General features: G+C 46.2%; 1 protein-coding gene across 4 annotated transcripts in view; it reads right to left on the bottom strand.

Moving 5' to 3' along the window:
- The window catches only part of Afap1 (actin filament associated protein 1), a 115,000-nt gene that overhangs the window by 44,926 nt on the left and 42,659 nt on the right, over positions 1-27,415 (bottom strand). For all 4 annotated transcript variants that reach the window (XM_021226454.2, XM_005068850.4, XM_040746981.1 and 1 more), the window contains 4 exons: positions 27,156-27,250; positions 20,903-21,011; positions 11,527-11,738; positions 8,967-9,146 (listed from right to left, as the gene is read on the bottom strand). In XM_021226454.2, the coding sequence (XP_021082113.1) occupies positions 8,967-9,146; positions 11,527-11,738; positions 20,903-21,011; positions 27,156-27,250 (596 nt within the window). The remainder of the gene's footprint in view (positions 1-8,966; positions 9,147-11,526; positions 11,739-20,902; positions 21,012-27,155; positions 27,251-27,415) is intronic.

Raw genomic sequence — 27,415 nt, 5'->3', positions numbered from 1 at the left:
GTGACTTCTGAGGTAAAAACCTGTGGGCAGACTCCACCTAGGGACCTGGCCTTCCTCAAGCAGCAATAGGGAAAAAGACCAGCTTTCCTCACTCCTGTGCTAAGTTCCTATCTCCCTTTTCAGGTTCCCCTTCCTTCTGCCCCAGGCAGTGACTAAATCTTCAAGTACAGGAGCATTTGCATTAAACGCAGGTGATCCTTTCTCTGGAGAAGGAACATGGCTCAAGTCCAGCGCCCCCACTCACCACCTGAGCAAGGCCACGCCTCTTACTAAGCCTTACTCTCTTTAGCTAAATCTCACAATGTCACTAGGAAAGGCCGTGGTGGGCATCCCTGTGGTGGGCATCCCTGTGGTGGGCATCCCTGTGGTGGGCATCCCTGTGGTGGGCAGCCTAAAAGCACCAGCCAGCACTTCTTTACCGGCCTCCAGTACCTCAGCTTGTAATTGTAGCTTTAACTAAGGAAATTGGCTGCAATTACAAACAACCCTGAACCCAATGAGTTCTTCATTCTCACCAAATCCTGCACTCCAGAGGCTGCAAAGGCATGGTCTAGCAAAGCTACATTGTCTTCTTTCTCTTTGTTTTCCCCTGCTCATAGGAGAAGCCTGTGGTAGCGTGTTTCACCTATTCCTACCAGTCCTGGTAGAGGCAAGTGCTGTGTGTTTGCATATGTGTCTGCCTCTGTGTGTGTGCATGTGTGTCTGTCTGTGTGGCTCTGTGTGTGTGTGTGTGTGTGTGTGTGTGTGTGTGTGTGTGTGTGTGTGTGTGTGTGTGTGTGTGTGTGTGTCTGCCTGTCTGGGAAAATGTGCCTATCTGACTCTGTCTGCCTGTCTACGTATGTCTAAGGAACTCTCTGCATGTCTGTGGGCCTGTGTGTCTGTGTGTGTGTGTGTGTGTGTGTGTGTGTGTGTGTGTGTGTGTGTGTGTCTGCCTGTCTGGGAAAATGTGCCTATCTGACTCTGTCTGCCTGTCTATGTATGTCTAAGGAACTCTCTGCATGTCTGTGGGCCTGTGTGTCTCTGTGTGTGCTGTCCCCTGGAGGAGATTGCATTCTTTTGACTCACTACAACTCATCCTCCAGAAGGCAGCCTGTTCTCTCCTCCAGGCATCCTGTTCCAGCTACCTGCTATAGGCTGAGTCTTAAATGTCTCCAGAGGCCATATGTTGAAGTTGATCATCTGCTTGGGACTTGATTGGGAAGTGATGAAACCTTAGGAGATGAAGCCTGGTAGGAAGGCATAGTGTGGCCCTCACCTCCACCCACTACCATCTTCCCAACTGCCCCAAAGTAAGCATCTTCCTCTACCATCGGCTCCTGCCATGACCATTTACCCTGCCATAAGCCTGAACGCAGTGGAGTGTACTAACCATGGACTGCAACGCTGAGCCAAAACTAAACTTACCCTCCTACAAAGTGTTTCACTCAGGCATTTTGTCTCAGCAGCAGAACTGACTGAAACACTACCCCAGGTTGGACACATCCACATATGCCCAGAGGCATTCAGGTGCTGATCCAGGAAAACAAGCTCACTGGATCTGTCTTACACAGAGTTTTCATACACTGACATATGATCATAGCAACAATTTTGTTTTTTTTTTTAAGACAGGGCCTCACTTATGTAGTTTTGGCTGTCCTGAAACTCACTATGTAGACCAGGCTGGCCTTGAACTCACAGAGTTCTGCCTGCCTCTGCCTCCCAAGTTGGGACTAAAGGTGTGTGCCACTGTGCCTAGCAGCAACAACTTTGAAGGTCCTTTTAATTAAAGAAAAGCTAGACCTGAGATTTTCTGTATTTTTTCAACTGAGCCAATGAAAAACGTGGAAAGAATAGAGACTGTCACTAAGGTAAAAGTCATGTGGCAAAGTCCACTAGTCCTTTGCCCTGATGTCAAAAATGCACAAAAGCACAGAGGGAAAAATGAGCCAGCCGGCACATGCACACTTCAGCCTCTTTTTTCCAGACCAGGCTGAGCTCTCCGGAGGAAGACAATGACCATCAAAGCTGCTTCACGACAACCTCTCCCCAAGCTTCCATGCGTCCCCCTCCCACACTCAACTCAGAGAGCTGTACTTGTTTTCCAGTGACTCAATTCTCTCTCGACTGGAGGTCAGGTCCCTTGCTGAGCACAGTCATGTGTTGCACTATGCCAGGGTGGGCATGCGGTAACCCAGAAAGACCCAGACATCCACCTAGGACAGGCCAAGAGCATAGACGGCATTGTGAGACTGTCTTTCTCTAGTCTTAAGACTGACCTGTCTGGACCAAGCGGCTTCATTCACGTATGGGGTCAACTCCAAAATGATAAAAGAAGGCTCTGCCACTCAAAGTACTGAGAGACTTTTTAGGACATGTCTATGAAAAGAGCAGCATGAGAAGTTCAATGTGTACTTAAGAGAATGGGATTCGAATTGAAAAATCACAACTCCTCCCTACAACAAAATACTCTGTGGTATTTTTGTTTGCTTTTAACTCTAGCCCTCTACCCCAGAAACACAATCTCTGCACATTTTTATGGAAACCTGATCACGCTGCTTCTGGGAATTCTGGCTCTTGTCTTGTGTTTGACCTCTGCACAGAGGCTCCCGTCTGCAGCTTCTGTAGACACATGTACATTTATGTTGGTAGACACACACACACACACACACACACACGCACGCACGCACGCACGCACGCACACACACACGAGGCTGGCTGGGTGATGGATGTAACAGGACACGTGGCTCTGGTGACACTTTCTGCAGAAGAGTGAGCAAGGTCCTGTGCTGGTCAAATGCTGCCCTGTGTTTACTATACTTTGCAAAGGCAAGGACTTTTTAATTGTTATATTAAACCTATTTCTAAATGTCTACACCTGGATCATAAACTCTGAACAAGCTTTGATAACAGCAGTCTTTCGTGATGAGACACTTGTCTTTGTTTATAAAACAATTTCTAGCAAAGAGTGGAAAAGCATTTCCAGAGGGACTCACAGTAATGAAGGGATCACTCCGTGGGAAACTGTTCCTAGCATATGTGAGGCCATGGACTCAATGCCCAGGTAGAAGCCTGGGACCCTAAGGTGCGTTCCTGGGGCCTTTACTTTACCATGTCTTGGGTTAAGAAAGGCAATACTGGGCCACCAGGGTTACTTGCTAAGACATCATCTTAAAAAGCAAACAAAAGAATTTTAAAAATAAATGAGGTGGAAAATAAGTCTTACTGTAGAAAAATTAGCTGATCAAAAAGTTTATTACATAACTGGCAAAACCGAGACAATGAAGAGGGCGCATAGTATTTAATTTTCAACACACAGAACAGCACATAACAACCTCACCCTCACCCTGACAACACAAAACAAGCTAGAGAAACAAAAAAACCCAAAACCAAAGACAACAGTCATAGCACTTTTCAAAGCCACCTAAGCATGGAGATGCCAAAGAGCTGCAGTGAATGAAACTCTGAGGATGAAGGGGCCTTGTAGGAAAGAGGCTCCCCACAGCTGCCCCCCTGGCTGGTAGATGGGAGAAGGGGCGGTAGGGTAGCCCAACAAAACTCAGGTGCCCAGGGCCTGCAGGAGCCCGTTATCACCCTTCCCATCTTCCCTGAGAGGATAAGGAGAGTCCAAAAGGCAGACAGAGTCAGAGTCCTGAGATTCAAGGCACTTCATCAGTGCAAGGTGCCTGCTTTACCAAGGACTCTTCAGGAAGGTTCCAGCTTCTAGAATCAAGGGGAGCCAAAGTCACAAGCTGAGGATGAGCCCAAAGCAGACAGTCTGGCAGGCTAGACCTAAAGAGACCCACAGGCTGATCCAGGAAGCTGGCCACTTTCCAACAACAGCAGATGAGAGACTTCAGGCCTCTCACCAGCTCTCCGGTCCCCAGTCATGCCTCCATGAGAACACAGCACTCATCCCGAAGGCAAGAAAAGCAAAGAAACATGGCCACAGTTCTACCATGCCCAACAACAGACTCACAGGGCTACACCTGGCTCTGGGGAAATGGCAGAGAGTAGTCTCTGTGGTTTCCTTCCACAAATTCCAAAGCCTATGCAGTCTCCTGGGGGCAAATTCAGACGCAATCCCAGAGATGGTTCCAGTACTGGAATGGCCAGACACTAAAACAGCTATGACAGAAAAGCTGAAACAGCCAATGGAGTGGAGGGTAGCAGACAGACAGGTGGGATTTCAGACAGACATGACACACAGGGAAAGATGGGAAAGTGCTAGAATGGAAACTGGGGTCCGTATTGAAGTGGGCATGAGGGCACAGTGGGCCAGAAGCTTCCGAAACAGTGAGGACAGGCTATGAGGAGCACGCAGCCAGAGGGCCGCAGGGGTGAAGAGCCGCAGCACAGTGAACCCCAAGTCTGTGGGAATAGCCAGTGATAGAAGACGAACAACAGAGCTTCCAAAGGAGGGGAGAAGGGCAGACACCCCTGGAAAGACAATAGTGGCCCTGCTGCTTCAGACCCAATGAGCGACCGCATCTGTCGGACAGATGACAAAGACCAGGGAGGCTGACCCTCTGCACCAACAGCGCAGGGTCACCTGCTGGAAGCCCAAGAATAAAGCAACTTTAGGGGCTCCAGTGACAGTGACACCAGACTTGGGAACAATGACAAGACAGTGGCTTTCACACCACCTGGAAGTCCATTTTCAGAAGGCTGGCACTGTAGGAAATGAGCTTCCAAACATTTTTATACTTACTTAAAAAAATACTTTTTTGTGTATGCCTATGTGTGTGTGTGTGTGAATGCACATGAGTGCAGATGTGTCATATCCCCTGGAGCTGGAGTTACAGACAGCTGTGAGTCACCTGATATGGGTGCTTCAAACTGAACCTGGCTGCTCGGCAAGAGCAGTATGTGTTCTTAACCACTGGGCCATCTTTCCATCCCCTCCCACATTAAAACAAAACAAAACACCAGCTTCTTTGGAGTAAAAGGGAATGACACGGATGGAAGCTCATATCTAAGAATGGATGGAGAGACCAGGTATATACCCCACTCTGCTTCTCTTTGTCCCCTTCTCAGGCAGGAGTTCATGGTTCTAGAAACTAAAACAGAAGTTCCCTGAGAAGAGAGAGTTAAGCAGGGGAGGTATGTCTCAATCTTATCAGCATAGGGCAATATTTGGGGCATTAGAAAGATACAAAAAAAGTATAAAGACTTCTAGGCTCCCAACCAATCTGAACTTGTCAGAATCTTGTTTTTAAAAGCTCCACACAGTCATCCTGTTGCCCTCTCTTCCCCTGCCCTGTTGTCCCCTTCTTTCTAATAGCCCCTCTACTTACATTTTTTCTTATGACCTAATGAACTTCTATCAGGGTTAGCTACAGAAACATGAGTAGTAACTTACACAAGTACCAGCATGGCATCGTTGGTACACAGCTGAAGAAAATGTCCCTTCCACCCCAGGTAACCACGAACTGGCTACAGAGCCTCAGGAAAAGCACAGGTGATCACATTTTCCTCACTGGCAGACCTTACCTAAAGATCCCCAAGGAGGGCAGGGCTTTGCGAACCCCTCCACCCTCCCTCTGGGTCTTCCAGTCTTCCCATCCCCCTCCCACAATGTTCCCTGGATTTGGGGGGTGATACAGACACCCCATTAGGACTGAGTGCTCCTCAGCCATTTCGACTTCCATTTCTAGGACTTCTTGGGCCCTGGTACTGCAGAAATAATAGCGCAAGTGTTGAATAGAGTAATCAGTTCAAACTCTTCAGAAAACAGAATATTTGCCTTGTAGTATTTACTTCCCTTGTAAGAAATATACTAAAATTAAAATTCCTGCAATTAACTACCATTCATGAAGGGAGCTGTCACACTATAATTAGTTAAGCGCCTCATTTTGTAAGCAGCACACACATGGGGAAGTAGGAGTCAAGGTTATTTCACTCCATCAGCATCTTGGAAGCACGCTGTTTCGCTTGTCTGTTTGCCAGCTGCTCAAGGACTCAGAGTGACTTCATGTCAGATGTGCAGCAGTTAGAGGGAGCTCAGCAGGCTGAGTATGTAAGGCTGCAGGCAGAGGGTGAGCAGGAACCGTCTGCGGTTCATGGTGGTCCTACAAGCCTCCCATAGAACAGTGAGCACCAACTGAGGAAAGGAGAGTCCAGGCAGCCAGGAAAGGAGCCCAGAGGAAGAAAGAGCAAGAAAGCGTCCCACTCCACAACCGTCCTTTCTCCTTTAGTGAACAGACAGGCTAACATCATGGGAAGAGGGGTAAAAGAGAGTAAGCCCAGCGTCAATCACTCAAACAAGGGCAAAGCTTCAGTCAAACCAAACACCCCTTGGTGCCTGGATGGATCCCTGCAGAACATGACAGCACGTGGCCTCACACTCAACCTCTCGGTAGTCAATAATAGTGGCAGGAGATTAGGAGACCATGAGTGACTGTGGTGCTAAGTATGAGGACCCACATAAAAAAACTGGGTGCAGGATTAGGTGCTTTTGTAACCACAGCATTGGGTGGCAGTGAGGTGGCTCCCTGGTCAGTCAGTCTATCCTTCTCTATGAGTTCTAGGTCAGTTACAAGGGGGAGGCCCTACCTGAGGAATGACATCTGAGCTTGTCCTCTGGCTTTTACATGCACATGCGGCATGCTTCACACACACACACACACACACACACAAACACACACACAGAGAGAGAGAGAGAGAGAGAGAGAGAGAGAGAGAGAGAGAGAGAGAGAGAGAGAGAGAGAGAGAGAGAGGCAGCATGAGTCAATGAGATGGAGACACCTCTGTAACCCTGGGAGGCTCTGAAGCCCCAGCAGCAAAGTGAAGCTCTCAGTCCAAAGGCTACACAAACACCCAGGAGAGATTCCTGAGCCTGAGGCTTGCAGGAGGGAACCAAGAAAAACCTCTCCCCAACCTACTGGGTGTCACAAATTTCAGGAAAGCCATAGAGAATGCTGACAGAGTGGAACAGGCCACCTCTGTGTGGTTCTCTAGGCAGCCAACAAAGCATCTTCATGGGCCTAGAGTCTGACTCTGTGCTCCTGGGAACCATGGGGAATCAAGTTCATGGTTTCCCAGATATGGTGTGCGTTCATATTCATTGTCAAGTTGCCAGGTTTTAGAATCACCTGAGACACAATTTTCAGGCATGTGTTTGGGGATGCATCCAGAGAGGATTAACTGAAGAGAGAAGACTCACTCTAAATGTGGGTAGTGCTGTCCCAAGGACTGGAGGCCTGCCTGAATAAAGAGGGAAAAGTGAATTGAGCACCAGCATCCATCTCTGCTTGCTGGCGCCAGATGATCCTCACACCTGTCGCCATGACTTCACCACCATGGTAGACGACAACTTCAAGTTGTGGTCCAAGGTAAGCCCTTCCTTCATTAAGCATTTGTCAAGTTATTTTGTCACAGCAGTGAGGAAAGTGGCCTTTAAACTGAATATCATAGATATCCAAGTTCATGTCACCTCCTTCCAGCCCTGTCCTCACTACAAGCCACATGAACTAAAAAGCCTTGGGAAGACAGACATGCACAGCTTCTTCCTAAAGGCACAAGGAGCAGCTGTGGCTACAGAATCACTTCCCAGGACCATGGAGCATGGAAACTCAAAGGGATCATGGAATTGTATTTGCTTTAAAGGAGTGGTTTATGGTTATATAAACAATACCCAATATTGCTGCCATAAATATTATTTCAATATATTTTCTTCCCAAATACCATGACCAGCAAGGGCATAGGAATAGGACAAACACAACAGACAAGGGAACAAGTTCCAAGCAAAGGGCAGGGTCAAAGCCACCATGCCCACCCTGTTCAGGTAAAGTCAGGGTCACAGCCACCATGTCCATCTCATTTGTAGGTAAAAACCAGACCAGCATTTTAAGAGAAATTTAAAACTGTAGAAGAGACATTTCAAAATTTAAAAAGAGACAGCTAGAAATCCAAGGGCTTAAAACTATGAACTCCTAAGCTCCAATATAGCAATGCTAGGAGGTGCGGCACTTGAGCTGTGATGAGGTTATGGGGTGGAGCCCTCAAGGGTGGGATTCATGCCCATTGGTGTAGCACAAAAAGGCTACAGATGTCCACCTCCCTCTTCACTACATGAGGGCAATGGGAAGTTCTTATCAGAGGCCAGATCTGCAGTAACCTTGACGTATGCCTGCAGTAACCTTGACGTATGTGCTCCAGCCTCCAGAGCTCAGAAGTAAATTGCTGCTGTTTAAGGCCCACCCCACCTGGGCGATTCAGCAGAGCAGCCTGAGAAGAATAAGATAGATCCCGATACCAAAATTACAACACAGCAGCAGAGGGACCAAACAGATCAGAAACAAGGGAAGTGAATTGGACAGGACCAAGAAATAAGTAAGCAAGACCAAAGGATAATAAGGGATGGAGAGAAGTCAAAGGGGAATAAGGGACAGAGAGTACAAAGAGGGTCTTTCATTTAAATCTTATTTCTGGGAAGGGCAAATGAATCAAAGCAGTACTAAAAACAACAGCAGGATGGATGGACAGCCTCCTGGGACAGACAGCCTCCAGCAGCTGGGAGTCAGGTGAGTGAGATTCTACCAATGAGTGTTCACTACCAGAAAAAAAAATAGTTCTGCTGCTAAAGTCTAAGACTCACAACCAAAACTTCAAAACAAACGGCAATAACAAAAGGATGGCACAGTGGGTAAAAGCATTTACTAGAAAGCCTGATGCCTTAGGTTCAATCCCAGACATCCACATGGGGGGACCAGAGAACCAGTTTACACAAGTTGTTCTCTGATCTCCATATGCATGCCATGCCGTGTGTGTGTGTGTGTGTGTGTGTGTGTGTGTACATATGTGTGCACACCCACACCTGTGTGTGTCCACACAAATGTGTGAGAAAAATTAAAACATAAATTTTTTAAAAAACGCAAAACTCCCAGGTTAATCTATCCAAGTTCTTGACAATTTATCAATCAAATGAGCAAGAGCCCGGGAAGAGATCTGGAAGTGAAAATGGCTCAGAACCATGGCAGATGGCCTACCTTCAGCCACTGCTCAGCCTGCTCCTTGCTCTGGACGGCGAGAACCAGCGGGTCTGTGCCTTGCTGGGTGATTTTCAGCTCATGTTTCTTCTTCTTGCTGTCTCTTGGGATGTATGTGATGCTGCATCCTTGCAGCGGCAGCTCCATCTGAGGCTGCTGGTCCTTGGAACTTTTGTAGCACTGCATGGAACACAGCAGACCAATTAATGTCATGAGGACAAGTGATCAGAAACAATGATGAAACCCAGTACAACCAAACCTCCAGTGCTGGCCAGGTTTCAGGAGGTGCTGGGACAGAGGGAAGGCAGCAGCCAGTTAAAAGGTGTGACATATACAATCTGTGGCCTATCCACTCCCCTTCTACATCTGGCACACACCGTGTCTGTTAATCCAGCTGAGGTCTAAGGAACATCTAGGCCATTACTAAGAAGACACTGATTCAGCATGTGTACTGTTGGAGCATCTTCATAAAATTACACTTATTTTCATGTGAATATGAGATATATAAAAGGACTACTAGATCTGTTGCAACTTCAGAGACCCACTATGGGCAGTTAGTGCAATAATGAAGATGCCTGGAGCTGGAGAGATGGCTCAGCACTTGAGAACTCACACTGCGCTTGTTCAGAACCTAGGTTTGGGTCCCAGCATCCACATCAGTTGGCCCACAATCACCTGTAACTCCAGGGCTGTCTGGAGATCCTGTTAGAGGCAAGCCCAGGCTGCCTCCAGACAGGACTCTTCCAAGGCTGCTGCTAAGAGCCCAAGGAAGAGCAAAAAAGCAGGACTCGGTTCAAGTGAAATGCCCCAGAGGCTGACCTTGACTCTCTCAGCACTAGACACAGGTGGCCCTGGGAAAGAAGGGTGACTTTATCTCAGAGTTTCCTCAATGGAGGCAGCTCTCCCAGGGCTACCCATCAGCTAGGGAATGGGTGCTTCAGTCTCAGGGAGCTGCCTGAGTGGGTGCAAAATTGTCTGGGCATGGAAATAAATAGAGATGGAGTCAATCAAGTAGGTAACCGTGACACCCACAGGAAGCCATGCAGGGAAGAAAAAGCACTTTCTCTCATCTGAGTAGTAGAGTTATGGGTTATTTCTAAAAGAAAAGAAAACACACACATACACCAACAACAGCTACTTTAAGCCAAATGTGGTAGAGCTTGCCTAAAATCTCATCATTCAGGAGACTGAGGAGGGAGGACAGAGAGCTCGAGGCTAGCCCAGGCTACATAGTAAGTTTGGGGTTACCCTGAGCTATAACAAGACTCTGTCATACAAAGTCAAAATCAAATGAAAAGCAAAGTTTCATCTTGCATTTTGTCTTGCATAGTGTCTTCCCTCGTTTTCTATTTATTTCTTCAATTAAACTAGTCTCTATGGAAGTCATTACCATCATGGAGCAGAGAGAGGGATCTCAGAGGAGGTCAAATTTCAGGAAAAAAAGTAGGGGAAGAGGAAGACAATAAATAGGTGTGGGACAGGGACCAGGAACCTGGGCCTCAAAATGCTGACCCTGCATCAGCCCTGAGGCTACCTAAATTGGCAATAAAACTTCTCTTTCACATGAGAGTTGAGTTCTCTTAAAGATATTTTATATAACATGTCACCACATTGCAGCTATTGCATCAGATTATAAATAAGGGCTGTGTTAATATTTTTCATGCTTTAAAATCCCTGATGGCATCATTTTTGGCATATTCTATATTTGGAAGAAATTCAGGCCACACATGTGGAAAAAATATGCACTTTGTTTTAAAAAGCTGAGCAAAAACATGAAGCACACACAACGTCCTAAGAGCCTACGCAAGTAAGACACCCGTAATTCACTGGGGACCATGATGGTCTCTCTTACTGTGTTATCTACTCCACTAAGTGTGCGGAAACAGAAACTCAGCTTCTCTGCTTTAATGACTCACTTTTGAGCAATTGTTTCCTGAGATTAATTTGAAAGACAAAAGGCAAAAACTGTGCAGTAAAGCCCCTGACCTAGTGACCAGCCATGGTTTCTACAGGAAGTGGGGGTGTGCAGGAACACAGTCTCCAAGGCTGCTCCTTCTTAGAGCCCCCAAGGGGACGGCACATGTGGCCTGAGCTCTGTACCTTCCACAGCCCTGCTTCTGAACTTACTCCACCTTCCTGTTTGCCTCAAAAACAAAACGAAACAAGAAAACTTCTTTTTGGAAATCTTTAGGCTTCCCAAAAGAATGCCCTTTCCCTCTGCCCTCCCCAGGCGCCTCCACAGTCTCAGGGCCTCTGCTGTGACCTGGCTGGGAGGAATTTACTGACTCACTACAATGAGAAAGTCTATCTTGCAACTTCTGGCAAGTCTCAGCACTGCTCATTTCCACTGACACAAGCCACAGGCCCAGCAGGATGGGAAGGATTTGGGTGGGGTAACCGTGAGCCCTCCCTGCAGAGGAGACAGCCTGGTTGGGCTGGGCCCTGCCCCGGGCTCGCAAAAAGGTCCCAGTGCTTGCCTCCCCTGTGGTAGCATCTGCAAGTACCAGCTGCCATCCTGCACTTCAGACTGCCAACGGTGCAGCCCCACTGGGCTCCTCACCAGCAACTTGGTGTCCTTGATGACACAGAGCAGCTTGGTCCACTGGCCAAAGCGTTTCTTGCGCAGCAGGAAAGCGCAGATCTTGGCATCTTTCACCAGATCCATAGAGGCCTCCTCCGAAGGCCACTGGTGCCGGGTTTTCTTCCCTTTTCCGTCCTCCTCCTCCTCATCATATGACTCATAGGAGCTGCTCATGGCATCAGAGTCATAATCTGCGGAGGAGAAAAGGACAGAGGTGAGAGGCAGACCTCATAACCCACCGCACCTGGCCTCATTTCCAACCACTGTGGGCTTCAGTAAGAAGGGCTTTGGCCCTGCGGATGAAAACTCCAAGACTCAGGCAGTAGGAACTCAACAAAATGCTTCAAATGCAGTGACCAAAACATTGAGATTTGTTTTTAAAACCTCCAGACTCTTTCACATAGACAGGATGATGTCACCATGATGGCAGCATTAACTTCACTCTGCCTAGGGTGGCCACTCAGAACCTTGTCCATATAGGGTCTCTACTCTGTATCTGTCCGTATTAAATACCTGCCAAGTCTGTCTACTGACACTGTTGCCCACAAACCCTCCAGACCCCTCAGGATCCACTGCTCCCCATTGTGTCACTTTGGATCTGTGATGGATTTGTCCCATCTTTCTGACAGAATGTCCCTCACACAAGGACACATCAGCTTAGGTTAGTTTCTCCACACATATCCTGCTCTATCTTTCCTCTCTCTTCTCTGCACATACCACAAGCTGCCCCCATCTCCTCCCTCTCTGCGGGTATAGCAGGTGCTCGTGTACTAGTATTAAGCTCATGACTTCCGCTGGTGAACACTCCTTGCTTTCGAAGCCCATGTCATGGGCTCAAGAATAATGTCCTGGTACTCATGTGCTGAGGTCTTCAGGCTAACATGACTGCATTTGGAGATGGGGCTTTGGGGTTATACTTCAGATGAAATGTATTACCAATATGACTATGACCATAAGTGTAGAGTCCTAATCCAATGGGAGTGGTGAGGGAAGGACAAAGGGAGAGAGGGAGGGAGGAAGGGAGGAAGAAGGCACACTGGCAGGACAGGACTGAGGACACAGCCAGAAGGCAATACCTCTAAGGTAGGATACCTGTAAGAGAAGCCACTGGGAAGATAAACCAACATTCCCAATAATTTCAGCCTTCCAGCAGCCTGTGCAGGCCCTTGTGACACCACACAGAGCCTAACAGACTCTTCACTGTGCTCACGCTGGTCAGCCATCTACACCAGGCTGTGAGCCTGGGGAAGGGAGACCATCTTGCTGCATGTGAGAGCTAGATGCACAGTCATTGAGAGAAGAATGGTCACATGGGTTCAACCACACATGCAGATCCTTCAGAGGGACAGCAGCACATTCAGGCCTGGGGCAGACTGGAATGGAGGTGACATACTTGCGCATCACCTGGGGAGTGGTAACAGGTCTGAGACTATACTGAGGATGTGAAGCCACATGGTCTGAGAAGTGCTGATGACACAGGAATGAGGGCTTCAGTTTGTACACACTGTGCACAGAGACAGACGGCCAGGCTCCCCCTGCCATCCTCAGACCAGCAGCCCTTCTCTCTCTAATCTCCCCCTGCTTATACCAGCAAGTGACTGCTCCTAATGTCTGCATCTGCCCAACACCCCCTCTTTACATGGCAGCCACAAAGGAACATTTCAATTTCCATTTTTATTAAAATTAAGTCTTGAACTCCCCATTTTCACATACAATTCAAGGGCCCAAGCTCTATGACTGTGTGGCCAGCAAACAGCAGGGCATAGACAGAGCACAGCCTCTGTTGCCAACTTTATGGAGAAGAACACACCATTAGAGAGGTTCATACTATCAAAGACAGGGAACTAAGAGTCAGATGACCAGGCACTGGGAGAACGAGACTGTCACTCAGCCCATGGAGAAGCTGCTAGCAGCCAGCCAGAAGTCTGAGACAATCCAGAAACAAATGCACCCTGTGAAACACCAGTTTCCAGAGTATGTGGCTACTTGGTATTAGCAATGGTGTGGAAGCCCTTGAGCAGCACGGGGCAGGTGGTGGTGGACACTACTGTTAGCACGTGCTGTACTCCACCCTAGTAGCCTGTCACAAAGACAGGAATGTTGGGTGTACATGGACACTTAAAAAGGTTTTATTTTTTCCCATTTATTTATGTCTTCGGTATATGTTTTTATTTAAATTAGAAACGTGAATGTTTCACATGTCAATCCCAGCTCCCTCTTCCACTCCCCCTCCCTTGTCCCTCCACCATCCCACAGTCCCCCACCCAATCCCCACATCATTCCCCAGAAAGAGTGAGGCCCTCCTTGGGGGATCTCCAAAGTCTGTCATTTTATCCAGGGCAGGACCTAGGCCCTTCCCCATGTGTCCAGGCTGAGAGAGCATCCCTCTGTTTGGAATGGGCACCCAAAGATCATTCATACACCATGGTAATCACTGATCTACTATCCAAGGCCCCAGTGATTTCTGTGTTCTCCTCACTGGCACTACATGCATGGAGTCTGGATCAGTCCCCTGTTGGCCTCTCAACCATCAGTCTGGGATTCAAGAGCTCCCCTTTGTTCAGTCAGCTGTCTTTGTGGGTTTCACCATCATTGTCTTGACCCCTTTGCTCATCACTCCTCCATCTCTGTCACTAGGTTCCAGGAGTTCAGTTCAGTGTTTAGCTGTGGGTATCTGTCTCTGCTTCCATCAGTCACTGGATGGAGGTTCTAGGATGGCATATAGGGTAGTCATCAACCCTATCATCAAGGAGGGGCTATTCATATAGTCTCTTCACTATTGCTTAGTTTGTCAGTTGGTGTTATCCTTGTAGATCTCTGGAGATCTCACTAGTGTCAGCTCTCTCCTCAAGCCTATAATGACTCTATTATGGTATATCTCATCCTGCTCTCCTCTATTCTTACCTCTACTCAACCTTCCTGCTCCCTCATGCCTTCTTCTCTGCTCCTCTTATCCTCCTCTCTTTTTCCTGGTTCCCTCTCCCTTCCCCAATGTTCCCAATCTGCTCAGAAGATCTTGCCTCATTCCACCTCTCTGGGGTACCATGCATCTCTCTTGGGAACCTTCCTGTTTCCCAGACTCACTGGCACTGGGATTGTAGGCTGACACTCCCATGATCCATATCTAAAATCCACATATGAGTGAGTACATACCATGTTTGTCTTTTTGTGACTGGGTTACCTCACTCAGGATGGTTTCCTCTAGTGCCATCCATTTGCCTGCAAATTTCAAGATTACATTGTTTTTTTTTCCACTGAGTATTATTCCATTGTGTAAATGTACCACATTTTCTCTATCCACTCTTCAGTTGTGGGGCATCTAGGTTGCTTCCAGGATCTAGCTATTACAAATAATGCTGCTATGAACATAGCAGAACAGACATCCTTGTTGTGTGAATGGGCATCTTTTGGGTATATGCCTAAGAGTGGAATTGCTGGGTCTTGTGGAAGACTTGAGTCACATTTTCCTGAGGAATCTCCATACTGATTTCCATAATGGCTGTACAAGTTGGTATTCCCACCAGCAGTGGAGGAGTGTTCACCTTTCTCCACATCCTCTCCAAACAAACTGTCATTGGTGTTTTTGATTTTAGCCATTCTGACAGGAGTAAGATAATATCTCACAGGTGCTTTGATTTGCATTTCCCTAATTTCTCGGCCATTTTATACTCCTCTATTGAGAATTCTCTATTTAGTTCAGTTCCCCACTTTTTAATGGATCTTTTGGTGTTTTGGAGACTTGCTTCTTGAGTTCTTTGTAAATTTTGGAGATAAGCCTTCTGTCAGATGTGGGGTTAGTGAATATCTTTTCCCAGTCTGTGGGTTGCATTTTTGTCTTGCTGACTGTGTCCTTTGCCTTACAGAAGCTTCTCAGTTTCAGGAGGTCCCATTTATTAACTGTCGATCTCAGTGTTTGCGCTACTGGTGTTATATTCAGGAAGTGGTCTCCTGTACCAATTCGTTCAAGGGTACCTCCCACTTTCTCTTCTAACAGGTTCAGTGTGGCTGGATTTATGTTGAGGTTTTTGATCCATTTGTACTTAAGTTTTGTGCATGGTGATAGACATGGATCTATCTGCAGTCTTCTACATGCCAATATACAGTTATGCCAGCACCATTTGTTGAAGATGCTATCTTTTTTTCATTGTATAATTTTAGCTTCTTTGTCAACAATCAGGTGTTCATAGGTTTGTGGATTAATCTCAGGGTTTTCAATTCGATTTCATTGGTCTACCTGTCTATTTTTGTGCCAGTACCAAGCTGTTTTCAGGACTACAGCTCTATAATAGAGCTTGAAGTCAGAGATGGTGATGCCTCCAGACATTGCTTTTTTGAGCAGGGTTGTCTTGGCTATCCTGGGTTTTTTGTTTTTCCATATAAAGTTGAGAATTGTTCTTCCAAGGTCTGTGAAGAATTGTGCTGGGATTTTGATGGGGATTGCATTGAGTCTGTAGATTGCTTTTGGCAGGATTGCCATTTTTACTACATTGATCCTACCTATCCAAGAGCATGGGAGATCTTTCCATTTCCTGGTGTCTTCTTTAATTTCTTTCTTTAAAAACTCAAAGTTCTTTAGATACAGATCTTTAACTCATTTGATTAGCATTACCCCCAAGTATTTTATGTTGTTTGTGGCAATTGTAAAGGGTGATGCTTCTCTGAATTCTTTCTCAGCCCTTTTATGGTCTGTATATAGTAGGACTACTGATTTTCTTGACTGATCTTGTATCCTGTCACTTTGCTGAAGGTGTCTATCAACTGTAAGAGTTCCCTGGAAGAGTTTTTTGGGTCATTTATGTAAGCTATCATATCATCTGCAAATAGTAAAAGTTTTACCTCTTCCTTTCCAATTTGTATCCCTTTAATCTCCTTTTGTTGTCTTATTGCTCTAGCTCGAACTTCCAGAACAATATTGAAGAGGTATGGGGAGAGGGGACAGCCTTGCCTTGTTCCTGATCTTAGAGGAATTGCCTTGAGTTTCTCTCCATTCAGTTTGATGTTGGCTGTTGGTTTGCTGTATATAGCTTTTATATGTTTAGGTATGTTCCTGTTATCCTGGATCTCTCCAAGACCTTTATCATGAAGGGATGTTGGATTTTATCAAAGGGTTTTTCAGCATCTAGTGAGATGATCATGTGAGTTTTTTTTGTTTCTCAGTTTGTTTATATGGTAGATTACATTGATGGATTTTCATATGTTGAACCATCCCTGCATCCTTGAAATGAAGCCTACTTGATCATGGTGGATGAGTTTTCTGATGTGTTCTTGTATCTGATTTGCCAGTATTTTATTGAGTATTTTTGCATCAATGTTCATGAGAGATATTGGTCTGACATTCTCTTTCTTAGTTGTGTCTTGTGTGGCTTGGGTATCAATGTTATTGAAGCCTCGTAAAAAGAGTTTGGCAAAGACCCTTCTGCTTCTATTGCATGGAATACTTTGAGGAGAATTGGTATAACCTGTTCTTTGAATTTCTGGTAAAAATTCTGCACTGAAGCCATCTGGCCCTGGGCTTTTTTGGTTGGGAGACTTTTGATGACTGCTTTTTGATTTAATTTTGGTAAGTGATATTTATCCAGAAAATTGTCCATTTCCTTTTAAATTTTCAAATTTTGTGGAGTACAGCTTTTCGGAATATGACCTGATGATTCTCTGGATTTCCTCACTGTCCATTGTTATATCTCCCTTTTCATTTCTGATTTTGTTAATTTGCATGTTCATACTCTGCTGTTTGGTAAGTTTGGATAAAGGTTTGTCTATCTTGTTGATTTTCTCAAGATAGACATTGTTACATTGATTCTTTGTATCGTTTTCCTAGTTTCTACTTTATTGATTTCAGCCCTCAATTTAATTATTTCTTGGCATCTGCTCCTCTAGAGTGAGTTTGCTTCCTTTTTTTCTAGAGCTTTCAGTTGTGCTATTAATTCTCTAGAGTAACTATTCTCCAGTTTCTTCATGTGGGCACTAAGTGCTATGAACTTTCCTCTTTCTTAGCACTGCTTTCAAAGTGTCCTATAAGTTTGGGTATGTTGTGTCTTCATTCTCATTGAATTCTAGGAAGTCTTTGATTTCTTTATTTCTTCTTTGACTCAGGAGTGGTGCAATTGTGTATTATTCAATTTCCATGAGTTTGCAGGGTTTCTGCGATTTGTGTTATTGTTGAATTCTAACTTTAAGGCATGATGGTCTGATAAGATACATGGAGTTATTCCAATTTTTTTGTACCTGTTGAGGTTTGCTATATTGCCAAGTATGTGGTCGATTTTTGCAAAGGTTCTGTGTGGAGCTGAGAAGAATGTATATTCTTTTGTGTTTGGATGGAGTGTTCTATAGATGTCTGTTAAACCCAATCGGGTCACAACTTCTATTAGGTCCTTTGTATCCTTGTTAAGTTTCTGTCTTGTGGTCCTGTCAAGTGGTGAGAGTGGGGTGTTGAAGTCTCCCACTACAAGTGTATGAGGTTTTATATGTGCTTTGAGTTTTAGTAATGTTTCTTTTACAAACGTGGATGGCTTTGTATTTGGGGCATAGATGTTCAGAACTGAGACTTCATCTTGGTTGATTTTTCCTGAGATGAGTATGAAGTGACCTCCTTCATCTCTTTTGATTGATTTTAGTTTAAAGTCTAATTTGTTAGATACTAGGATTGTTACCCTTGCTTGTTTCTTGGGTCCATTTGATTGGAAAATCTTTTCCCATCCCTTAACTCTGAAATAACATCTGTCTTTGAAGCTAAGATGTGTTTCTTGTATGCAGCAGAAGGATGGATTCTGTCTTCGAATCCATTCTGTTAACTTGTGTCTTTTTATGGGCAAGTTAAGACCATTAATAAAGGGATATTAATGACCATTGATAGCTCGTTCTTGTTTGTTTTAGAATGGTTGGTGGTGATGGAATTGTATGTAGATTTCCATCATTTTTTCTTTTTCCTGTTGGTAAAGTGGGATTATCTATTGTCTATGTTTTTCTGGTTGTAGTTAACTTGGACTGGAGTTTTCCTTCCAGAATTTTCTGTAGGGCTGAGTTAGTGGATATGTATTGTTTAAATCTGGTTTTGTCATGAAATATCTTGTTTTCTCCATCTATATTGATTGAAAGCTTTGCTGGGTGTAGCATTCTTGGCTGTTATCCGTGGTCTCTTAATGTTGGTAGCATATCTATGGAGGACCTTCTGGCTTTCATAGTTTCCATGGAGAAGTCGGGTGTAATTCTAATAGGTTTGCCTTTATATGTAACTTGGCCTTTTTCCCTAGCTGCATTTAATATTCTTTTTTTATTCTGTATGTTTGGGTCTTGATTATTATGTGTCGAGGGGATCTTTGGGGGGGTCCACTCTACTTGGTGTTCTGTAAGCTTCTTGCACCTTCATTGGCATGTCTTTCTTTAGGTTGGGAAAGTTTTCTTCTATTATTTTGTTGAATATGTTTTCTGGCCCTTTGAGGTGGGTTTCTCACCTTCTTCTATACCTATTATTCTTAAGTTTGGTCTTTTCACGGTGTCCCATATTTCCTGGGTATTTTGTGTTAGGGATTTGTTGGACTTAGAATTTTCTTTGGTCGATGAATCTAATTCTCCTAGTGTATCTTCAACACCTGAGATTCTCTCTTCCATCTCTTGTATTCTGTTGGTTATGCTTGCATTTGTAGTACCTGACCATTTTCCCAGCTTTTCTATTTCCAGCATTCCCTCAGACTGTGTTTTTTTATTGTTTCTATTTCAGATTTCAGCCCTTGCACTGTTTGAATTGTTTCTTGCAATTTTTGCTTTGTCTTTTACTCCATTTCTTGCATTTTTGGATTGTTTTTTCTTCCATCTCTTTAAGGGATTTTCTCATATCCTCTTTGAGGGCCTCTGTCATTTCCATGAAGTTGTTTTTATGTCATTCTCTTCTGGTTCATTTGTGTTGGGGTGTTCCAGTCTTGTTGGTGTAGGGTCTCTGGACTCTGGCAGTGTCATATTGGTTTTTCTGTTGCTCCTTGTGTTTTTATATTGTCTCCTCCCTATCCGTTCTTGCAGTGGGTTCCAGAGGGTACCACTTCCTCTCCTGGTGGGTGTTGGACCAGGGTTCCCTTCTGGTGGGTGCAGGTAAGTCCACTGTTCCTGGTCTCGTGGGTGGAGAAATGGACTAGGATGCTGGGGTGCTTTGAATCCCACTGGTATGGATGGGAGCCCCAGTGGTATACCCAGGCACAGGAGTGTGGCCTGGAGACAGGCCCTGATAGTCTTAGTCATGTGGGTGGAGCAGGAGACTAGGATGCTGGGATGAGTTTGCTTCTGCTTCTGGGATGGCAGTCCCCAAGTACTGGCAGCTGGTTTAGTCCTAGTGGGTGCAGCAGGAAACTAAGGTACCTTGGCTCCTTCCACCTCCACCGGGATGGAAACCTCAGTGGCAGAGCCCAGGCTTAGGCAGTCGGTCCGGATATGGGACTTGGTATACCTGGTTCCGTGGGTGGAGCAGGAGACTATGGTGCAGTGATTCCCGCCTCTGGGATGGAAGACACAATGGTAGACCCCAAGCACAGGCACCCGGCCTAGTCCAGTGGTTGGAGCTGGAGATTAGGCTGCTGGGGTGCCTTGCCTCCTGCCTCTGAGATGGAAGCTGCCCGCCGTGGCAGTCCCCAAGCACCGCACTTAAAAAGTTTTAAACAACTCTTTTGGTTATTTACTGGGGAAGACAGAACAGGGGAGAGGCCATGGCATGGACCATTAATGCTCTGGAGACCTCATGACCCAAATCAGCAGTCCCTCTCCTTCCTACACAATCCATCTGTTCCCTGAGCACACAATGAGATACCCAGCATCCTAATGAGAGGGCAACAGTGTCTGACACTGGAGAAGAAGACAGCATCTGTAACAACACCTGAATTCCAGGGGTAGTTAGAGAATGTGTCAGCTTCAGAGTGCCAGTGTGCATCCGGGCTTAAAAGGATGATTACTGAGGTTGGCATCAGGGGTCTGAGGACCATGACTTCAGCAAAAACTGTCCAGTAAAACCTGCTCTCCCCACCACAAAAGAAAAGCCTGCACCCAACAGGAGGCCTGGAAGAAACCTCAGCCTGCAGGACTGTGCTTTGTGGAGACCAATAGAGGGCAGGGTGGGGCACACATGAATGTGCCACAGAAGCACTTCTCTCCCAACCTCAGGGAACCTCTTCTGCCCACGCCTGGCTCTGTGGCACAAGGCACCTCTGAGCCTGGCTAACCATAGCTGTATTCATTGCCTTCCTTAGGTCCCAGATCCATCGCACCCACATTCCTGTGGTGATGTTCTACACTGTCCCTCCACACCCAGTGCCTTGGCTCATCACCACTCCTGTGAATGAAGGGACCACCCCGATGGGCAGCTGCCACTCACTTGATGTGATGTACTCTGGAGCTTTTCCAGGACTCAGCGGCACGGCTTCCTCATAGTAACCCTCTGGGAGAGAGGACGTCGGTAAGGGTGGAGGCCCGCTATCAGGAGGCTGAGGGCAAAAGGAAAATCGTGCTGGATCAGTGTAGCTGCTGAAGGCAACCCAGTATCTCCTCTATAGAGGAGGTTCAAGGTCACTAGGACCTACACTACTTTTCCTGCTCATATCCAACCCCAAGCCTCATCCTGGCTGGTCACAGACCACTCAGCTCCCACCAGTACCTAAAGGGAGTCCAGCTTCACATGGGGACATCTCACCTGACTACTAGTGGCATGCAGTGAGCCATCAGAAGCCTGCCCCCAAATCCATTTGGGCTGACTCTCACTTGCCCTCTGAGCCCTTCTCCAGCTGAGATGGGGTCTGTGTGTTCCTCTTCACCTCCATAATGCCCTCCAGACACTCCAAAGCTGAGTGCCCCCTAAAGACAGCACCAAGAACAGAGAAAATGTGTGCCCATTCCCAGGTATTCTTGAAAGTGCTGAACAGTGGGGCTAAATCAGTGCAAATCCATGAAACACTCCTGCCTGCCACTCTCTGAAGACAGAGTCTGTTCTTTACTTAAACCATCCAGTCAGAATTTCCTACAAACTCAGGCTGTTTCACTCACTATAAGTACTACAACATGAGACCATCAAAGAGGTAGGAGTTCCTTAGCCTCAGCCCAAACACGATCCTACCAGCCTGCAAGATGCAGCTCAGATCCCCTCTTCCTGAACTTTCCTGACCACTAATCCATGCCAGTCTCTTCTTTGCTCATCCATGGGACCCTGCTGGTCATCGTTCTTGCTGGTCCTTCTGCCAAGAGAAAAGGACAAACGGAAGGAGGTCTGCTGTACCAGGGCCCCTGCTCCCTGCCTGGCAATGCACTGCAGTTTCACTGCTCACAGGTCGAAGCAGTCAGCCGGACAGAAGCCCTGCAGGAATGCTACCAAGTAGCCTCACACTGTGCAGATGCAGAGGGCAAGGCCCAGAATCTAAATCATGCTGCTCAAAATCAGACTTGCTCCAGCCACGGTTGTGTTTTCAGACACCCTGGCATCTGTTAAAGACCTTTTCTAATCTTCCCCTCCTCTGTGCACAGCCGATTCACACTATCTATGTTCTGTAAATAACCAGGAAGTGGCAAGCTCCGTCCAACTCAGACACTGCTCCACTGACATCATGGGCTTTGTTTTTATTCTTATGCAAACCCTCCAGAATGTGATTCCATCACTTTCCACTAACTCTCAGTCCAAAAAATCCTTTGTGAGTGACTAATGGCCACTGCACGCCCACCCTGCCTCCTCCTGCAGCTGCAGAGGATTGATTCCCAGTTCAGCTAGCTGAATACTATTATCCAACCTCCCAGGCCTGCTCCCTGCAGAAACACCTCCAGTTCCTTCCTATCCCTACCTTGATCCCTGGGTGGTCACCGTCCTGCCATCTACCTACAAGTTAAAAGACCACCTTTGTAGGCAGCCATCACTCATCAAAGGGGATGCTGTCCCAGGGCCCATGCTGGCTTATCCACAGTCTTCCTGCCCTCCCTAGGGGACTGTCCTAAGAAGGGACCTGACATGCTGTGCTTGGCACTGGATGAAGATAACCATCCAGACTGGAATTCTGCAGCTGCTTGGGGAAGCTCTTTGATTCACTGAGTGTTTCATGCATTAGACAGGGACTCCACCTTCCTCTGAGCTTGGTAAAACTGACAGCTCACACTCTGGACTGTTTCAAAGAGCTGAGTCAAACTGATGTCAATCTGTATCCAGGTCAGACCTCCCTCCAAGGAGTTGAAAGTAGGAAAGAGGTGAGAAAGACTGGTGTGTACTGGGTGGGGTTTGTGAACAGATGCAGTCAAGTCATTGAGGACACAGCCTTCAAAGAGACGCACTTTAGTTAGACCTCATGGTCCCACCTCTAGAAACACAGCAGGAAGATCTTTGGACCAGTGAGAAAAAAAACAAGCTCAAGAAGTTCAACAAACGTTTCTGGAAAAATCTAAACAACCATCAAAAGAATAATTCTGGCCCAGGAGATAAAAACACTTGGAAAGCAGGTTTCTGTGAGTTTGAGGCCAACCTAGTCTACATTTTGAGTTCTAGGACAGCCAGGGCTGAAAAGGAAGGAAGGAAGAAAGGAAGGAAGGAAGGACCATAAATTATTTTTGAATCCTTTGATTTTAATTTACTTGAAAAATGTCAAGAGGTAGTAACTGCAGAAAACTAATGTATAAGGATACACAAAAGAGACAGAATTCTTATTTAAATGATCTTAAACAGTGATGAACTTTGTTTCTGTTGCTGTGGTAAATATCTTGATAGAAAACAATGGGAAGAAGAAAGAGTTTTCATTTGGCTTCAATTCCAGGATCCAGTACATCATTGGGGAAGCAGCTGCCTGGCTGCTGCTTCATGAACATTATGACCATACACAGATTCCTAGTCAAAATATCACTCGCCTGGCCCCTGGCCCAATCCCTGATCAAGTCCTTGCTTCTCTCTCAAACATAACTGGAGCCTCTACTGTCCACCTAACTCTCACCATCTTCCAAACCCCCACAAAAATGACCCATGCAGCTCTGAGCATGGCTTTCCAGCTGAAAATTCCAAAGTCTTCCACATTATTCCCTACAAACAGCATGATCATTTTATCACAACAGCAAGTATTTATAGCAACAGGCAGAAGGCAGTATCCAATGTTACAAGCCACAAAAAGGCAAAAACCAGAACATAATAGCAGCTTGCAAACATAGGAGATAATTGTAACCAGTATAAGTCACACGCTACTCTGGAATTTTTGTCGCCCCCCACCCCCACCCCGCCCGATGCCTCAATGATCAGGACACATAAACCAGCTCTTTCTCCACTAAGCTGGTCATGGTGTTTAGCACTACAACAGAAAGCAAACTAAGACAAACATCATGCTTTCTCCTGATAAACTCACTGCTCCTGCCCATCAGCTTGCCCAGCACTGAGGCCTCCTCTGGGCATTACTCACCCAAAATCCTAGCATCTACCCACTCACAGGTACTACACAGTTCTGGGTACATCTGGCTCACTCTTGGGTTTGTGCCTTTATTTGGTGGCCCCTCTGCCCGGTATGGTCTCCTTCCTATTGAATCCTTATCTCACAAGAAGCAAACTCTCCACAAAGTCAGTCTGTCAAGATCAATGATGCCTGGCCAAAAGCCAGTCCAAGGAAAACTGAATTGAGTTTACTAACTGACAAACTCAATTTTCACTAAGCACCCTAAGAAAGACAGGCATGTTGGACTGTGTCTATGATCCCAGTACTGGGAAGCAGAGGCAGGAGGAGTATGAATTCCAGTCCAACCTGGCATATTCAGTGAATCCAAAGTCATCCTGAGCTACAGGCAGGGACCTACAGGCCATTATCCTCCAAAAACCCTCATAAAAATGTCCTAGAGTGTCTTAGCCAAACACTGAACTGTCATGGGTTGACACAGATATCATCCAGTCCTTCTGCAAAATGACCAGACTGGTGGCCACATAATGCTAAACGTTCATGGCTGGCAGGCTCTTCTCTAAAGTGCTGACCAACCTGTCTCTGGGTGAACTGAGGGGAAGTTCACAGAAATGCAATGCACAAAGCACTGACCCATCAGTGAGAACACTTGTTCAGAAACTAGCATCCAAAGGGCTCTGTCCCTCTCGATGGCCTTCAGGATATGCAGTCCAGAGCAGACCAACTGAAGACTGACCAGGAGGAGCCATATAGCCCTTATAGCCACCACCACTCTCCTGCCTGCGTCTAAGTACAGATTCCTCCTCCTCAATCCTAAGATGCTCCTAGACACAACATGTGACGATGGAATGAGGTACTGCACACTGGCCAGGTACAGAGTGCCACAGGATCAAGACAAGCCTAAGTTAAAACATTTAAACCAGAAAATAGTAGACCACTGATTTCCATCCAGCTCATAGTTTGGAAAAACAATCTACCAGTAAAAACTATTAACATTGTTGAATGAAATACTTTTGGAATATGATTTCATGTAGATAAAAACAGTAAATGATACGATAGTAATAACAATAATAAAAGATAATTAAAGTTTTTACGACAGGAAAGGAAAAGAAAGCAATAATTAAAAATAAGTTTATGGTCTAGCAAGATGGTTGCGCAGGTGAAAATAAAACCCTCGAGCCTGACCCTAACCCTGGAAGGAGAAAACTGGCTCCTGCGAGTTGTCCTCTGACCTCCACACCCTCCCCATGACCCTAACCCTGGAAGGAGAAAACTGGCTCCTGCGAGTTGTCCTCTGACCTCCACACCCTCCCCATGATCCTAACCCTGGAAGGAGAAAACTGGCTCCTGCGAGTTGTCCTCTGACCTCCACACCCTCCCCATGACCCTAACCCTGGAAGGAGAAAACTGGCTCCTGCGAGTTGTCCTCTGACCTCCACACCCTCCCCATGACCCTAACCCTGGAAGGAGAAAACTGGCTCCTGCGAGTTGTCCTCTGACCTCCACACCCTCCCCATGATCCTAACCCTGGAAGGAGAAAACTGGCTCCTGCGAGTTGTCCTCTGACCTCCACACCCTCCCCATGACCCTAACCCTGGAAGGAGAAAACTGGCTCCTGCGAGTTGTCCTCTGACCTCCACACCCTCCCCATGACCCTAACCCTGGAAGGAGAAAACTGGCTCCTGCGAGTTGTCCTCTGACCTCCACACCCTCCCCATGGCACATGTACGTGCTGGAGCCCATTCAGAGAACAAGCCCAAGCCTGACAGGCTCCTCCCACCTGTGGGCTATGCCAGATAACAATTTCTGCTTTTCCTGCTTACCAAGTAACCTTCAGTAAATCACACACCCTCATAACCTTTTCCAAAAAATCAGTAGCCACGCTCTTCACATGTTATAAATCAGTGGTTCTCAGCCTTCCTCATGATTCAGCCATTTAATACAGTTCCTCATGTTGTGGTGACCCCAACCATAAAATTATTTTTGTTGCTACCTTATAACTGTAATTTTGTGACTGTTATGAATCCTAATGTAAATTATCTGTGTTTTCCAATGATCTTAGGTGACTTCTGTGAAAGGGTCATCCCTTTGGGGGTTGAACAATCCACAGGTTGAGAACCACTGCTATGAAGTGTTTTAGAGTTCTTAAAAACCCTGCCAAAAGGATTACATGAAATAACAGCTGTCCCCTCATCTGTGGTTACCACATTCTTCAGCCTTGATTGCCTATATTCAATCAAAAGCATGATGTGCAAAGTTCTATAAATCACCACTAAGTCTTAAATCCTTTTTACTCCAGCACATTGTTATAATTGCTGTTTATTGTTAGTACTCATTATTGTCATTTACATCTCACCCTGCCCAATCATAAATTAAGTAAAGCCAGAGACAGGTGCAGCACTGTGCAGGGACACCATACCATGGGCAAGGAGCCACAGCATGAGGAACGAACACAGCTGTGGAGACAGACAAGACATGATCCTGCCTCTTCCGGTTCAGACCCTGGCAGAAAGAATACATGACCTAGCTGGGCCGTGATGGCACATGGCTTTAATCCCAGCAAGCAGATGGCAGAGGCAGGCAGATCTCTGTGAGTTTGAGGCCAGCCTGGTTTACAGGGTTCCAGGACAGCCAAAGAAACACAAAGAAACCCTGCCTCAACATCCACACCTGACACAGCAAATGTAGATAGCTTTGCTATCATTTTCATGAAAGTCAAATTCCCTGATTAAGCAAGCTGCAGAATATAAAGATACAGAAAGGGCTGAAGGGAGATGGCAATGGTATACGAGGACATCTCCAGTTTGAAAAATATATATATAGCAAAAAAGAGAGTCCTGAACCCATCTGAAATACATGAACTCAACTGAAGAGTACATTTCTGGAATGTGCCCATTTTTCTTTCTCAGGGGGAAAAAGCAAAAACACAGCAATGAATGTCAGGTCACACAGAAAGATGGTAGAGTCTTCGGGCTTCGCAAACAGGATTCTGCCTGCTGTGTTTTCTGATTCCCCTGCATGGCTTAACAGACTTCTAAGAACCTGGGTTTCCAGGATTCTACAAAGAAACTTGAGCTCCTTCTGTTAGAGGCGGCTTCAGGACCCTTGAGACACACAGTGCAACAATCGCCTCAGGCACAGAGAAGTTTTTCACCTTCTGGCTTCCATATCAGGCTGAGTGGCTCAGGCGTCCAGGGCAGTGTGGATGGTGGGCAGATGTTAACTCACCAGCCATGGCTGAGGGATCTCAGGCAGAGGCATCTGGGGAGGTGCTGGCAGGCTGTTGGCCTCTGCCTTCTGAGCATGGTCCTTCACTTCAAAGCCTGTAGAGATTAACCAAAACCACAGATGTGGGTGAGGAGGAAGAGAATGGTGCAAATATTTATTCTCTCTGATCCTTCCCAGCAATGCTGCATGGGGGCATCATGTTCTCCACTTAACTGTCTGGTCTACCTGAGACCAGAACAGACACCCAGGGAGGGGAGGGA

The sequence above is a fragment of the Mesocricetus auratus genome, unplaced genomic scaffold, assembly GCF_017639785.1.
Source record: "Mesocricetus auratus isolate SY011 unplaced genomic scaffold, BCM_Maur_2.0 Super-Scaffold_100006, whole genome shotgun sequence".
In the NCBI taxonomy this organism is placed as follows: domain Eukaryota; kingdom Metazoa; phylum Chordata; class Mammalia; order Rodentia; family Cricetidae; genus Mesocricetus; species Mesocricetus auratus.
Note: the sequence above shows the minus strand (reverse complement) of the source record. Positions and strands in the feature narration are given on the sequence as shown.